Source organism: Doryrhamphus excisus, linkage group LG11 (genome assembly GCF_037039965.1).
Source record: "Doryrhamphus excisus strain RoL-2023G ecotype Guam linkage group LG11, RoL_Dexc_Guam_v1.1, whole genome shotgun sequence".
NCBI classification, from domain to species: domain Eukaryota; kingdom Metazoa; phylum Chordata; class Actinopteri; order Syngnathiformes; family Syngnathidae; genus Doryrhamphus; species Doryrhamphus excisus.
The window spans coordinates 22067104-22082308 of NC_136367.1; the positions used below are offsets into that span (position 1 = coordinate 22067104).

The following is a 15205-nucleotide window of genomic DNA, read 5'->3' on the forward strand; positions in this document are numbered from 1 at the left end:
GGCCGTTCTCATTCAGGACTGTTTTTTCCTAGAATACTAGATCCTAACTACTGTACACTAGCCAAGACAATAACAACTCACCGTGTGGTAACGGACTACTGGAGGCGTTCGGTGTCACATTGCAAGTGCCCTCGTCTTAGGCTTAGCGCATAAACAAAGACTTCCTTAAAACAATTCTAACTTGCTATCACTGTATCTCTTTTTGCCCCCACCCCCCACCCCAGTTTTTACGCCAATCCCCTGCATCATTAGGTTTGTTCAGCAGTCATTTTCTCAATGTTTCATGTTTGCTTCTGTGAGTTCAGAACTCTGGGTCATATCGGTGCTAAGCGCCTTGAGGATAAAAGCTACCAGGCTCACAAACATGCATGTTACCAGTCCAAAATATCTCTGTGATTCCTTTTTTTGCACATTTGAATCTAGCTGAATTTGTAGCTTTAAAAATAGTTGCATTTATATGCAGTACCTGTGGATAGCTCCAAGGCCTGCTTAATTTGCATCCTATCATGGGTGAATATGCTAATATGAAATCCCTTGAGGCCCCTTGATGAGTGTAGTCTTCTTTTATTCTCATACGATTGGCAAAAACAAGAAAGGGTGTGTATTTCCTGTGCTGCACTGCTGGCAATCCCAGACAAATGTTCTAAACGTATGCATGGTACAGATGTGAATGACCTGCAGGTCCAAATGCAAACGCTTCCTCTGACACGATCTGTGTCTTTAAGACCTGAAGCCGAGGTTGCATCGTCACACAGCAGCCAACGGGGAGCAGTGCAAATTGTTCTCAAATATTGATTCTACTGCAGAGAGCTTGTAGGACGAGGGGAACGAGGCGCCAGGCTCATCCACTGCGCAACCAAAGCTCTGGGGAAGAGTAACGGAGAAGGAAAGTGAGAGAAGAAGACAGATGAAGAGAATGTATGGAAAGTAAACAGACTCCTCTTGCGGCCTGATCTTGATCGTTTAGCTTCATATTGTGTGTTAAGAAGCAATATGACACCTTCATCACTCACTCTCCCCCAAGTAGTTTGTGCGTGTGTTGGGATGCTTCTGACTTTTTGTGTGCAGAAAGTGGTCTCTATTCCCCCTCCTAAACGGACAATTGTTGCTGAGAAGCTGCTCCAGAAGAGGCCACAGTGGCAACACTGCAGTGCCTAAAAATATTCCATGACAGCGATCCCGAGAGAAGCCCGGCGCTATGCTGGCCCCTCAGTAATGAGAGTGTGGAGCTGCCTGCCACTAGTAGGCCTGCACAACCCCCCCTTCCCCCCGAGCTCCCTCTGGCTCAGAGCTGAGCACAGGAGCAGGAGAGGCACAAACTCATCTCCTACAGATTTATCATAGCTCATAAAGCAGCATGACTGAAAGCAGAGTGTTTCATTCGGGTAGGAGCATTCCCCGGCGGGCCTACCCCGAGACACAATGACCCGGCACATTCACATATCAGACAGGCAGAGGGACACATTTCGGGAAGGACGCACAATTGGATGTGGATTGAAGAGAGAAATAATAGATTTGGGAAATCTCGAAAACAAAAGTAACTCACACATATAAAACTGTTGCAGAGTTAAGGTGGGAAGGGGAGACAAACAAGGGATTATAAAAGCAGAGGGAGGATGGAGAGAATGAATAGAGAAATGTAAGATGGTTGCTTAGGGTTGTTGCCATCTCCTCAGTGCAGCATCAGTGACTGACCCTGTGGGGAAAGCCTGCAAAGGGTTGAACTGCCATTATTTGTAGCAATTACTTCACCATATCTCACTGAAATATTGATGCAGAAAGGCTTCCAGGGGGGAAATCAGTGCATGCAGACAAACACCTCCAGCTCCTTGTAAAGGTACTTCCAAATGACCCTCATCCAGTACGTTGTTTTGCACATATGCTTGAGGTGTCCAGAGAGAAAACAGCAGGCGTTCCCACACAAAGATCACTCATGCACCCTCATTTCCAGGACGTTTGATAAGGTCTCCTTTTGAACGCATGGCTTTGCTCGTTTTTACTGTACCAATTAATATGAGACCAAAGATTGACACGTTGTCAACCACAGAGATGGAATGGGCTGTGATACATTTACTCATATTTGTCTTCCTGTTAAATGTCAGCTTTTAAAAGCAGCTCACTTTAAATTCAGTATGACCTCCACAGAGTGATGCGGGCGATACCGGGACAAACAAAACATTCCCAAGAGAGTTCAACCAGTGCAAATATCATACATGAATTTTTAATACTGTATGTTGTTATGGTCCTACACTGCAATTCCTAATTAGAACTGCAAATTGACTCTCACAAAACAGTCTTTGTGGCGGTGACTGGACCCATAAGAGCAATTTGATGCTAGTTTGCTAGTTATGAGCTGATATCTCTTTGCTCCAGTATATAAGATGCTAACAAAAGGCCTAGGCTGTGTCCAGTAACATACGGCGTGCATTGCACATCTCACTCATCCACGAATGTGTTGCTACAAGATATGCTTTGAAATGCTTGATCAGAGGTGACGTTACAATTAATCCACCTTTTGTCCAGTCCGGTCCATGTCTACTCCGGGCATCCATGATTGTAGTCTCCTCAACATGGCCACAAGTATGTCATTTATCGAGGGTGCAATTTGTCTAGTTTTGTGATGGATATGCTGACATCATATTTTCCCCATTGTACAGTCGATGTGTGAGTCATCCACTCTTTGTGTCCACACCAAGAATGGTTCCTCTTGCTCAGGTAGCACTCTTGTTATCGTGTGACCTAAAACAAAAGGAACAATACAACAAATAATTGCAAATAATTGGACTTTTGATGGCATCATCCCTAGTCAGCGAACATGTCAGTGTAACAAGTCATCACATCAAAATGACCAAATGAATTATCAGACTAAGATACAGCTTCTGCCCACATGCTGTACCATGCCTCCCACACTCAAGGTGTGCAAAACACTCCGTTTACATCATCTTTTCACTCAATATACAGTACATTCTATACAGATTGACATATAAGAGACTACATCAAATTGTACATTAACATGTTTACTGCTAAGGCCACTTAGATATTTTAATTATATTGGTGAAAAAAATATGAGGTCTCAAATTAAAGCATTCATTGTGATTAATTACCCATATTTAGTCATTTATTAATCACATTAATCAAATATTTAATCTCTAACTTTACTGGATCTGGAACTTTACGTTTTTGTATGCACATTACCTTTTTATAAAAAACGAGAGAAAGCATGATGACAAGCGAGGTGCCTACATGAAGCACGTGAGTATATCACGTCATGGCTGTGAAAACAGTTGAACTTATCAATTGTCAAAATGTTGTCATGTTGTATTTGGTGAGTCTAAAAACTGGTAAGATTCTGCATAACTAACCGTGAAAAAGAGAAAAAACAAAAACCGCCAGACTAGCATATGAGAACCACCAATCACAATCCAAAGCAACGCGAGCAAAGCTGGGAACCGCTGTCAATAGAAAATGTCTTGGTTTAAGCAATCCTTAATGACGTAGCTGGACAGAATCTTTACTCTTTTTAAAGTTTAAAACTGCTGCTAAACCTAGAGCTGCTAAACTGGTTTTCCTTAATTCTGTCGAAATGTGACTTATATGATTCCCCTATTCCACTCTATATCTAGACGTAGATGTGTGTAAACAGGCATGTTATGTTGCAGATGCTTCTTATCGGACAATGATACTGCCACCAGACAGTCTACACACCTTTTACGGCGCACTGATGCTGTGTGGGAGGAAAGAGGACTGGACACATACTGACAATCTTGGTGAATGCAATGTTGATGTTGTGAAGGGAGGTCATGAGTGGAAGGAGAAGTGCTGGACAATAACGAGAGAGAGCGAGCAGGGCCGTGCGAACGGTTGCCATGGAATCGATGTCTCGTTGCAACAATCGTCGGTGACATCTGCCACAGAGTCTCACAAGTAACAGTCGACTGATCCCAAATCACCTTGCAAATGCAAATGAATGTCCACTGATGCAGTCAGCCCTTCAGCTCCTCTTCCCCTCTAAGCTGATCAGTTAGTGACACAGTAGGAATGACAAAACAGACATGGAGGGGAGAGGCAAAAGAATCAGGATAATTGTCCTATCAGTCCCAGAGTTGTTGTTGGGCTCGGGGTCATTAAATCCTCCGCCTCAGGCTGGTTGAGCCCAACAGTGTCGCTGTTCCGCAGTACTTCCTATTTACCAACTTAATTACGATCCTTAATTGTAAAACCTCCTCAGAAGGCCCGTGTCATAATGCAGTCTAATGAATGCCACAGATGTTGTGCTGTTATGCCATCTCTTGAGCAATTACTCTTCTGTTGCCTGTGTGGCTTCCCTTCTCCTTGCACCTGTGTAAGTACACCTGGCCTCCTTTCCAAACATGCCCGAGCCTGAGTCATCATTGGCGCATATTCACGTTCACACATTGACAACCGGTACGTTGCCCTCCATACATCTTTTTAGCAATCAGGCATTTCTCTGGCCATGGCTGCCGGAAGGCTGCAATGTTTCATTCAGCTCCCTCCGTCCACCAGAGGGAGTCTCAGTCAGACTGTTAAATTAAATTGAGTTGAATTGACCTCTTGCGATTTCCGATGGGTTGACAAGCCCTTTTTAGCCTCAGGGACTCGTGAGCGTCATGGTATTTAAACGTTTAGCAGTCGTTCTGAAGTAAAGGAGATGTCACAAGATTAGAACATGGCCAGATTAGCGTGTTTTTTGGTTCATGTACAATATTTATGCCAGAATTTTCTAAAGTTTTGCGAGCCCCTCGGGAGCGCCGCATAGAACAGATTCAAGGGATATCTTGTGGGGAAAAACTACTTTGATTGGTATTTATTTCTTTCTTTTCATTGTGCTATTCTGGTACAGCCACTGGATTTCTAAGGATTCTTTTCCTCCAAAGTATATAATGAAAAGTAAATTAACATGCTCCAGGGTCAAACTGAAATATGATAGACGTGCATAAGGTGATTACTATTTGGAGATGAGAGGTGGGTCTCTTCACATTATGCAAACTACAGCTTACTTTCTGGGCTACATTCCATACATCTGTTCTTATTATATCCCCATTGCCATGAGCAGCAGTGACAAAGGCGTGTGTGGCACTTTTGTCTCTACACTAGCGAGCAATAATAACTTCCATTTTCTGCTCTGAAATCATCAATCACTCTTCCTATTTGCTCTTCTGTGGAGGCATACCCCAAAGCTAACGACAAAGCATAGACAACAATTAGCTCAGTCATTCATTTGAAGTTTTATGCAATGTTAGAAACATATTTTCCCAAAAAATGTTCCAAAATGTACCACGCGAGTAGCATTCAACTGTAGAGGTTTTTACTGTACACACGGTTTACCCTTTTCTGGAGTTACACGCACAGAAATCAAGCAACACACACACTCTCACCTTTGTAGTTTTGACTTTATTGCCGGTGCTGCAGGACCAGCCGGTCAAGTCGGGCAAAACCTTGCACTCTTCTCCATCCATACACGGATGCATCTGGCACCACCACTTCTGGGCTACGATGGAGGCTGGCACAGGAAGGGGAACATGGAAAGACAGAGAGGAGGAAATTGAACAGACTGCAGAATGAAGTACATAATAGAATGTGAAAATGTGACTTGGTGAAAGGTTGGGTACCCACTGGACTGGTCATTGATCATGTGATATATATATATATATATATATATATATATATATATATATATATATATAAAACAAAATACATACACGTATATACGTATTTGTTTATAGATCTATAGAACTATAGAATTTTGTCTCCCTTCTTCTGCCTATGAAGCACTGTGGGGTCAGTGCTGTTTAAAAAATGTTTATCTGATTGCAATGTGCAAAGGTAGCGTCTGTTAGACTGTAGTTATAATGGTTCCTAGTTAACAAAGGTTGCAGGGGGACTAGTTTAAGAGAGACATGTTAGTTAACCAGTCAGATAGTTAGCCAGGCCAGCGTAACGATGATTGTGCCTGCTGCTGAAGTTTACATTTAAATTTTGAGTGAGAAAGAATACAGCTCTAACGGTCAGGTAAAAACACAGTACCACTCTATGTTTAAGATTTTTAACCGGAATATTTACTTCACTGACATCCAGGATATGTGTTTTGAAGTGTCCCCACTTTTGAGCAGTGTATTATGTCAAATCGCTGGGTGAAGAAAGGGAGGCTTATTATTAGTGTTTGCCAAAAACAGCCTCAGTGAGGAGCTAACGGGAATGAAGCGTGAGAGTGGCAATGAACAAAACTGATTGCGGATAACTACCCAGATGAGAAGAACGAGAGGGGCATCTTAAGCTGCAACACAACAAGCGAGGTTAACAAGCTGGAGTAGATGATTATAGGTGCACAAATGCTGCGATAAAGATAGAAATTGCGCCGCAAGAATAAATCCACATGCCCATGAAAAAGTCACAGCTATCACAAAGAGCAACATTTAACAGGCTGTTATGATGCATGAACTCAGCGGCAGTTAGCGGTTCTAAAAACCAATGGCTGTGTAATGCTGCTTAATGTTGCCATTATGGTGCTAATGATGGTGCTTTGAGTGTTATTTAGAGCTAATGGCCTGTGAGCGCTATTACTTCCTTGCAACTTATTCCGGGGGGGGGGGGGGGGGGGGGGTGTAGTGGGTGGGCGGGACCCAGTCCGACAGTCCGGCACCTGCCTGTCAGGTTTGAAAATAAACAGACTTCTGAGATCAGCCCGTGATGTCATGATGAGCTCAGACACAGGCCTCATCAGATCGATGTTGCAGAGATTACAGAGGTAGTGGGCAGCAGTTCATTGAGAGATATGCACCCCAGGGAATTAACATGGATGGGTAGAGGTGTCAGATGATGGCTGCTTTGAATACAAATTAGCAATAAATACCTTCCATATTGCCCCTCGAACATGTTCTCCCGTATTCGTCCTCGCATTTCAATGCTACTTTCACCAAGTGGATCCAGATTCATTTTAGATGACTCTGTTTACTGCATAAAACCACTGATAACATTCTCATGTTTGCAAAGTACGTCCTACCTTTATGTAAAATCAAGATAAGCAAGCTTTCTTATTTACCCAGAAACATCTATTTTCCTATCAAACCCTGGGAATAGGAGATAATATTCTTTCTGATATATCATTTTGGTCTGCCTTACCTCAGCACATTTTTGTAAGTAAAATTGTTCGAATTTCAGATATCTTCAAATATCTGAATTACATAATGTGTCATAATAGCATTCAACAAACATATGGAAATGAAAACTGAAACTCATTAGTGGCTTCTTTTTTTGTATATTCTAAAAATACCATTAAAACAGAAAACTAACAACACAAAAAAAGAAAGGAGAATAAAGATTGAACATTTTCAGAGTAAGAGAATTTTTTTTACATTAATAATGTTATTCCATGAACACAAATATTTTAGTAGCATAAAGTTGAATGTTAAAAACATTTGATTTTGATTTTTTTAAACTCGTAATATGAGAAACATGAAAAAAAGTTGTGATGTTTAGGATAATGAAGGGAAAAAGTTATAATATTTATGAGAATAAAGTCAAAATATAGTGGGAATAAAGTCATAATATTCACAAAAATAGAATAAATTGTCAATAAAAAAATGTAAAACTAATGTGTCATAAATAATAGTGAATTAATAATATTTTTATTACTGAGCTGCAGTTTCTTGTTTATTGAAATACATAGAACATCTTAGAATATCTGCATGGCTTGGTTTACAAAATGTAAAATATCAAAACAGCGCTCGCTCCCTTTTATTTTTCAGTATGCAAATCTCGGTGAGAAAAGTTTGGACAGCCCTGTCTTAAACTATAGCTCAAACTGTACATTTTGTTAGGTGTATATACTAATTTAAAAAAAAAGCTCAATCACAGAATTTATCAGTCCCACCACTGTATTAGAATAGTTTACGGTGAAAATGGTTCCCAAACTTTCAGCGTAGGATGAGCTGAGGACAAACACTGCTTTGTTGAGGGTGCAGATGATTAAGCAACACAAGCGACTGAAGCTGTGTTATTCCTTCATGGCTCCTTCAATGTCCCCAGGCTTCTCTAAATGAGGTCTGTAGATGTTTAACACCACGAGCCTGCCTGCAGCACTAATCCTCACCCCACTGATGACAACATGCCAATCTGAAAGTGACAGCTTTTCATACTTTTAGCGTGTGAAGGGTTGCTCTAGTGCACTTCCCAAAAAAGCTGCAGTTCATCAGTTCCGAAAGATCTACCCGCATTGTGATTGTAATGTTTGTGACATCAAGTGGAGAAAGTGGGGAATGCATCTACATGCTGCCGGAAACACTTCATTAATGTGGTGGCATTTTTGAAATTCATTTTTAACAAAATTGAAATAAAGAATGAAAAATGCATCCATACATTTTTTGTAAACATGTGGACAAGAAATCCTACCTGTGGAAACCATTGATGATAATCATAAGTATCGTATACTAGTTGGTCATTACTCATTCATTCATTCATTTTATACCGCTTATCCTCACGAGGGTCGCGGGGGCGTGCTGGCGTGCCGGAGCCTATCCCAGGCGAGAGGCGGGGTCCACCCTGGACTGGTGGCCAGCCAATCACAGGGCACATATAGACAAACAACCATTCCCACCCACATTCTATGGACAATTTGGAGTGGCCAATCAAGCTAACATGTTCTTGGAATGGGGGAGGAAACCGGATTACCTGGAGAAAAGCCACGCATGCACGGGGAGAACATGCAAACTCCACACAGAGATGGACATCGTGAGGATAAGCAGTAGAAAATGAATGAATGAATGAATGGTTTTAATATGACCATTCATCTCTGATCTTTCTAATGATTTCTTCTGTGCTTCCTCCGGAACAAAAGGCTGTCGTATCATCCACAAATAATACAAGCTTTAAGTCTTCCGTAACTTTGTAAATGTATGTACAAGTTAAAAAGTTTTGGTCCCAGTATTGACCCCTGGGGTACTCTACAGATATTTCAACTTGAAGATGTGTGTTCTCCTAGCTTTACATATTGCTACTTGTCAGTAGCTTTTGACCCAGTTCAGAACTAATCCTCTTGTTCCGTACCGTTCTAATTTAGTTATTAGGATGTCATGATTGATTGTATCGAAGGCTTCTGTCAGATCCATGAATACTGCGGTGGCACATCTATCTACATCGATCTATAGCATTAGTGAGTTCCTCCCTAATTTTAATCAGTGGCATGGAGGTAGAAATGTTAGCTCCGTATCCGTACTGACTTTCTGCTAGTAATTCATTTGCATTAATACATTTGTCCAACATGTTAGTGAATAGCTTCTTGATCATTTTTGAGAATTGTGGTAGTAAGGAGATTGGACGGTAGTTTGTGAATTGATGTTTGTCTCCATTTTTAAAAACTGGAAATACTTTAGCTGTTTTCATATAGCCGCTCTGTCTCCAATACAAGTTTCTCCAATGGTGTTTTCATGTCAACATGTTCTGATTAACCCGGGATATGTCCTTGCATCCGGTTAAGTCCTGATAATGTTTGTATAACTGTGCTCCTGTCCTATCCTTCGGGGGACACTTGCGGCAGACGCTCGACTGTCTGTTTCAACTGTCTTCCCTTTCGCAGAATAAATACCCATAAAAGACAGATCTGTCGCAGTTTATTTCTTCTCTCCGCCGGTGCTAACAGAAATTTTCCATGGCACCTTTTTTGTTACATCTGTCAGAAACATAGAATGAGGATTCTTTTCTATTGTTTCATTCCTTTCCTCCTTCGTCCTTAGTTTTGGAATCCCTTCTTCCAGTTTTGGGCCAATATTGACAAAGTAGTTGTTGAATTGCTATCTCATTCATATCATCATTATTTGTTTCCAACCATGAAATAATGAGGGCAGTCTGTCTTCTTGTTATCTTTCCTTTAAAATGCCCCACGTTGCTCTAATATTGTTTTTGTACTTGTGTAATAGTTGACTGTAATATTACTTCCTACACACTGTTAGTCAACTTATTTGAATAAGTCTTATATAAAATGAGTTGACTACAGTGTGTAAGGAGTGTGTAAGGAGTAACGAAAGAAGTAAGAAGTCAAGAGGAAGAAGAAATAAAGAAAAAAGTAAAGAAGTAAAAGTAAGAAGTAAAGGCGTAGGGCTTCAGCAAGTTTGTGGGTGAGTCCAGCTGCATAGTGGCCCATGTTTACAAAACAGTCCCGTGTGAAATAGTGTTGACAGATGAAAATGCATTTCTTTTGCTGGCAGGGAATCAGAAACTCCAACCACTTGTGCTTGACGGTGCCTGGTTTTTCAACCACACAGTAATATTACACATCCACCCTCACCCATGACTCACACATCCTACTCTCAGTAAGTACAGCAATGAAGTTGTAGATTGGAGTTCAAACCACATTAGCAATAATTAATCATCTGAAGTGTAAGTTATTTAGGGTCAGGCGCCCTGCTCTTGCTTCAAACAATGACATGAAAAATTGAATATGTCATGGGAATCATTTGATTTTGATGTTGAATGGAACTTTTATGACATTCAAGCCTTTATTTCAAGGGATGATATCCGTATCACAAGCCAAAGACAGCAATAGGATCATTTAGTGTTGATTAAAAGACCTAAGAGAAGTGCAGATTCTACATGCAATGCAATAATATGTGCACTCAGGTGTGCATGTGCTAAGTGTTTGGCCGTTAATACTTTAGAAAGTGACTCACACGGTGGGACAATGCTGGCATGCAGTTTATGTGTCGAGTGTCTTTCATCCATGTTGGTGTGGGGTTTTGTACGTGTACAAATGGGCATTGTATGATTGAGAAAATGGCTCACTCTGTTCATGCCGTTGTCCTATTGAACGCCAATCACTTACTTCTCCACAGTCCAATGGAAAGAATCAGAATCAGAATCAGAAAAGGTTTATTGCCATGTATGATCAAACACATACTAGGAATTTGTTTTGGTATAGTAGGTGCATACACATCTAGTAAAAAAGAATGAAAAATACAAAATATGAAAATACAAAATATACAAAATAGAAAGATATCTAGATGGGAATGCAAAAAGTGTATCTTCAGGGACATATTGCAGCCAAGGGCTTTGTAGGACTCAGGAGGTTTGCCACCAGCTGCTTATAAGGATCTGCTTGTATGTTCCAAGAAACTCTAATGCAAAAGACAATTTCTGCTACCCTTCATGGAATTTCTCTACATGCATGCGTTTTATCTACTTCCAAGAGAAAGATGTCCACAAATAAAAACAAAACATTCTCTGTCAAAACTCTAGACCTATTCAAATGAATGGATTCAAATGTAATGGAACTGGTTGCTTGTAAATACACTGTACCTTCTGATAAACTACCATTTTTGCCTTATTTTGCATAACTTTCCTATTATACTTTTGTTCCAGAAACATTTTGCTAGTTAAAGCATAGACAGCCTGTTTAGGAACTTCTAAATACGATTTTTAACATGATTACAGCCCTCCAGACATGAACTAACACCCCATAGCCACCTTTACACTTGTATTAGCCATATAGCAGACATGATAAATAGGCCAACGTGTACCGATGAATGAGGATTGAACCCCACATTTAGTGAAGAGAACTTTTGTTTTTTAAATAGTTTTGTCGACTTGAAGGCATGTGAACAAACCCAACCAACACTGCTGGCACTGTGAGCATAACTGAACCTGGCAGAGGTAATTGACATAAAAATCGTAGTTTTCTCAACGCCATGGCAGTGAAACAGAGCATAGCAGAGAAGGGCCCACGCAGTGTGGTTCCAGTCACAGATACACTATCTGAAAGCCATTAGTTAATTCCTCAAAGGCGTGCTGCCACACAAGCAGCGCGCGCTGTGTTTGTTGTGCAGAATATTCTTAAATACGCTAACCTCTCGATCTTTGTTTGATGATTTGTGCTCATTTAGACTGAACGCTACTGATTTGAAACACTTCCAAAATAACTTTTCCATCTCACACACCACCATACCGTCACTATCATCCGTCCATCCTTCCTCCATGTCGTTTAATCCTCGGGGGAAGGCTGGAGCCCATCCCAGCTTACTTTGGGCGCAGGGAGCAGGGTTGCCTACTAGTTTTTCGAAAACAAGTTGTGGGCTTTTTATCACTCAGAAAAATCAACTACAAAAGAGACAAATTGTTTATTTGGAAGAAGTTTGGCCTACAGGAATGGGCCTCACTAGGCTGCAGCCGGTAATGGGACCTGCTGCCATTTACTCCTCTTTCAGCCACATCAATAATGCAAGTCCATTTACACCACGGTCATTCTGCAAAGGCTGGCAACAGAATGAGGTTTGTCTCTCTCCATCAGCGAAGGAGTGTGAGAGGCACCGGCGTGCGCGGCTAGGTGTGTGTGGCTGGGGTGGGAGCTTTTCTAACTGTGAACTCTGAGGTCAAGCGTGACTCATGAGATGAGTGCTTCAGAGCACGGAATTCGGAACTGAGAGACGGTGAGATTCAGAGGTGAGATTTCAATAAATTGAAAGCCCCCTGACAAGTTTGAGGAGACCTTCTTTGTGTGCATGTGTTTGCAGGGGCGAGAAGGATCATCTGAAGGTATTTATCACTGAGAGACTTTTAATTACTCATCCCTCTTATTCGTGCAATTGCCGCTATTCGCTTTCTTTCCTTCCTATTAGCAAACTTGGTCAAGTCTAGACTGAATTTCACATTGTTCCTTATTCATCCCAGTTTCCATTACAAAACAATCATTGTTGCTATGGTTGCCCGATTTCATCATTATTAGGTATTGCTCTCATTTGGGAACTCATCAGCGAGGTTAAACAACAAATCTAGCTCTTTATTGTGGGAAAATGGCATAAACATGGACGAGTTAAGCAGATGCAGCGGGAATGTCATCTGAATGGGGAAAGCACCTTCTGCTGGCCTTGTGAAGGTATAGCATCACTGTCATTGATTTTTTGTTGAATTACTGTAATTGTATCTTAACTCATTCCATCACAGCCGTTTTTCAAAAGCTGACCCTCTCGGTAAGCCGGACGCTTTTGATTATTTTGCCAGATTTTTCAAGACACACAGAATATTGTGTTCTTGGGCTACGTATATAGACACACTGTATGTACACAAGAAAGATTAGACTCTCATGTTTCATCAGAAAACAATGTTTGTTTCTACCATTTTCCGCTCTTTAGTAATCACCAGTAGAAATCAGCTCTCAACAAAAAAGGGAGGGAAAAAGGCTTTTTGTAAAAAGATACATTTCAAGGATAACTTTCACTTTGACGCAGATTTAGCCAATGATGACACAACATAAACACAAAAAGGGTTGTTTTACATGAAAATAAACATTTTTGTACAACTATAAAACCATGAACTGTGAAATTTTCACATTTGCAACTGAACTGTGTGCACATGCGTGCGTGTGCGACTTTGCTTCTGCATGCATTAAGATTCCCATCAAAGCATAACCTCCTTGGCATAACACGGCGGGATGCCGTTTCCCTTCCTGGTTGCTTCCTGGTGTAATCTATCATGTGCTGTTATGATTTGATTATCTATGGTGATTATCTTTGGTTAAACTGCCAACAGTTAGTATTACTGTTTCAAATAATCATGAGTGTTCATTCGTGTAATTTTCATAAGTGGAGACTTCCATATTGATCTTCCGAATCCACACAATTGATGACTTTATAGACACAATGCATAGCTTGAGTTTGTTTCCCCAAATGACCAGACCAAGTAGAATAACAGACCACTCTTCACAATTGACAACCATCATTAAAGAAAAGACGGACGGAGGCTACAAAGACTGTCCAAAGACTCCGTTCAGACGACAGAGTCGACGCTTTTAAGAAGCATCTAGATTATTATTATTAGTTCTCACCATTTTGATGGTTACATCTATGATCATTATTGTTACGGTTGTAAAGAAATCACCATTATGTCACTATATGGTTACATCAGCTTATACTTTTGTTAGGATTCAATAAGCTTTGCTTCTTCCTACTCCTTTTGGACATGTGGAACTGTGAATTGATTATGGGATGTATTCCACTGTAACCCGATGCATGTTCAAATCAAATTTAAACCATTAAACCATTACCATCACCATTGCCAATATATTTGTAAAAACCAGGATAGTGAAGCTGCAAACATCGAACCCTAACCCAGTTGCAACTGTATAGATATGCACAGAATATAATATTTTGTATTATGAACAGTATGTTCAGAATTGACTCATGCCATCAATTTGACCACATGTTCTCTCACATAAAGTAACGGTGTTGCAGGGTTGGTGTTGTTTACCTTCCACACACGAGGGTCTAGCTCTGGTGGTGCCAGCAACCTGCCCAGGGAAACAGGAACACTTGACAGTTTGGGAACGCTCCTCGATCTTATTCTTGTTACAGCAGCGATGGATAGCTACCACCTCGCATGTCCCCTGCTTCACCTGGTAGGAGACTGCAGGCAGACAGAGAGGAGATTATTTGCCACATATTCAGAGACATTCAGAAAGGCAAGTTGGACAGCTGGGATAGGCTCGCGATCCTAGTGAGGATAAGCAGCATAGAAAAGGGATGTATGGATATATCATGGTATGTGCTTTAATCGTAAGACATAGCGGGCCCCATTGCATATGCCTGTCTCTCCGACAAAGCTAAGACTCAAAAAAAGAAAGTCTGTCTGCTTGCGAGTGTGTTCTTGAAAGTCATTTATTTCTAAATGCATAATTACATTTCACCTGACACCTCGACCACGCAAACAGCTTATGATCTACTTTGATTACATACACACCTCCCTAGGGACCCCTGTCTGGTTAATTATAACATTCTCCTGACAGTAATGAGACAGAAGGACACGTTTAAACTTCACATACATTTGTAACCCAGAGCCTCCTTGCCTGGTGAACAAAAAGTATCACTTAGTGCGTGTAGGTGTTTCTTTATGTTTCTTTATTTGAACTATTTATTTTCTAACTGTAAAACAGCCCTTCAAATATATATATATACATATATATATGTATATATTATATACATATACACACACACATATATATATATATATATAACAATATTTATTGTTAATATTAACAATAAATATTAATATACTACTGTCTCAATTACGTTTGCGGTGGATGAACAGGAAAAAACATAACTTGAAAAACATAACTTCAAAACCAATATTTAACAAAAAGGCAACACAAATGTTTTCATTCCGGACAATATTAGCATATTTCTTGTCAGTAAAAAAGCCAATATCG

At 40.5% G+C, this 15205-nt stretch overlaps 1 protein-coding gene across 2 annotated transcripts in view; it reads right to left on the bottom strand.

The window, feature by feature from the left end:
• Window positions 1-257: 257 nt before the first annotated feature.
• tafa4b (TAFA chemokine like family member 4b) overlaps window positions 258-15205 on the bottom strand; it is a 35500-nt gene continuing 20552 nt past the window's right edge. For both annotated transcript variants that reach the window (XM_058075126.2, XM_078794635.1), the window contains 3 exons: window positions 14251-14406; window positions 5397-5521; window positions 258-2739 (listed from right to left, as the gene is read on the bottom strand). In XM_058075126.2, the coding sequence (XP_057931109.1) occupies window positions 2728-2739; window positions 5397-5521; window positions 14251-14406 (293 nt within the window). In that variant the 3' untranslated portion in view covers window positions 258-2727. The remainder of the gene's footprint in view (window positions 2740-5396; window positions 5522-14250; window positions 14407-15205) is intronic.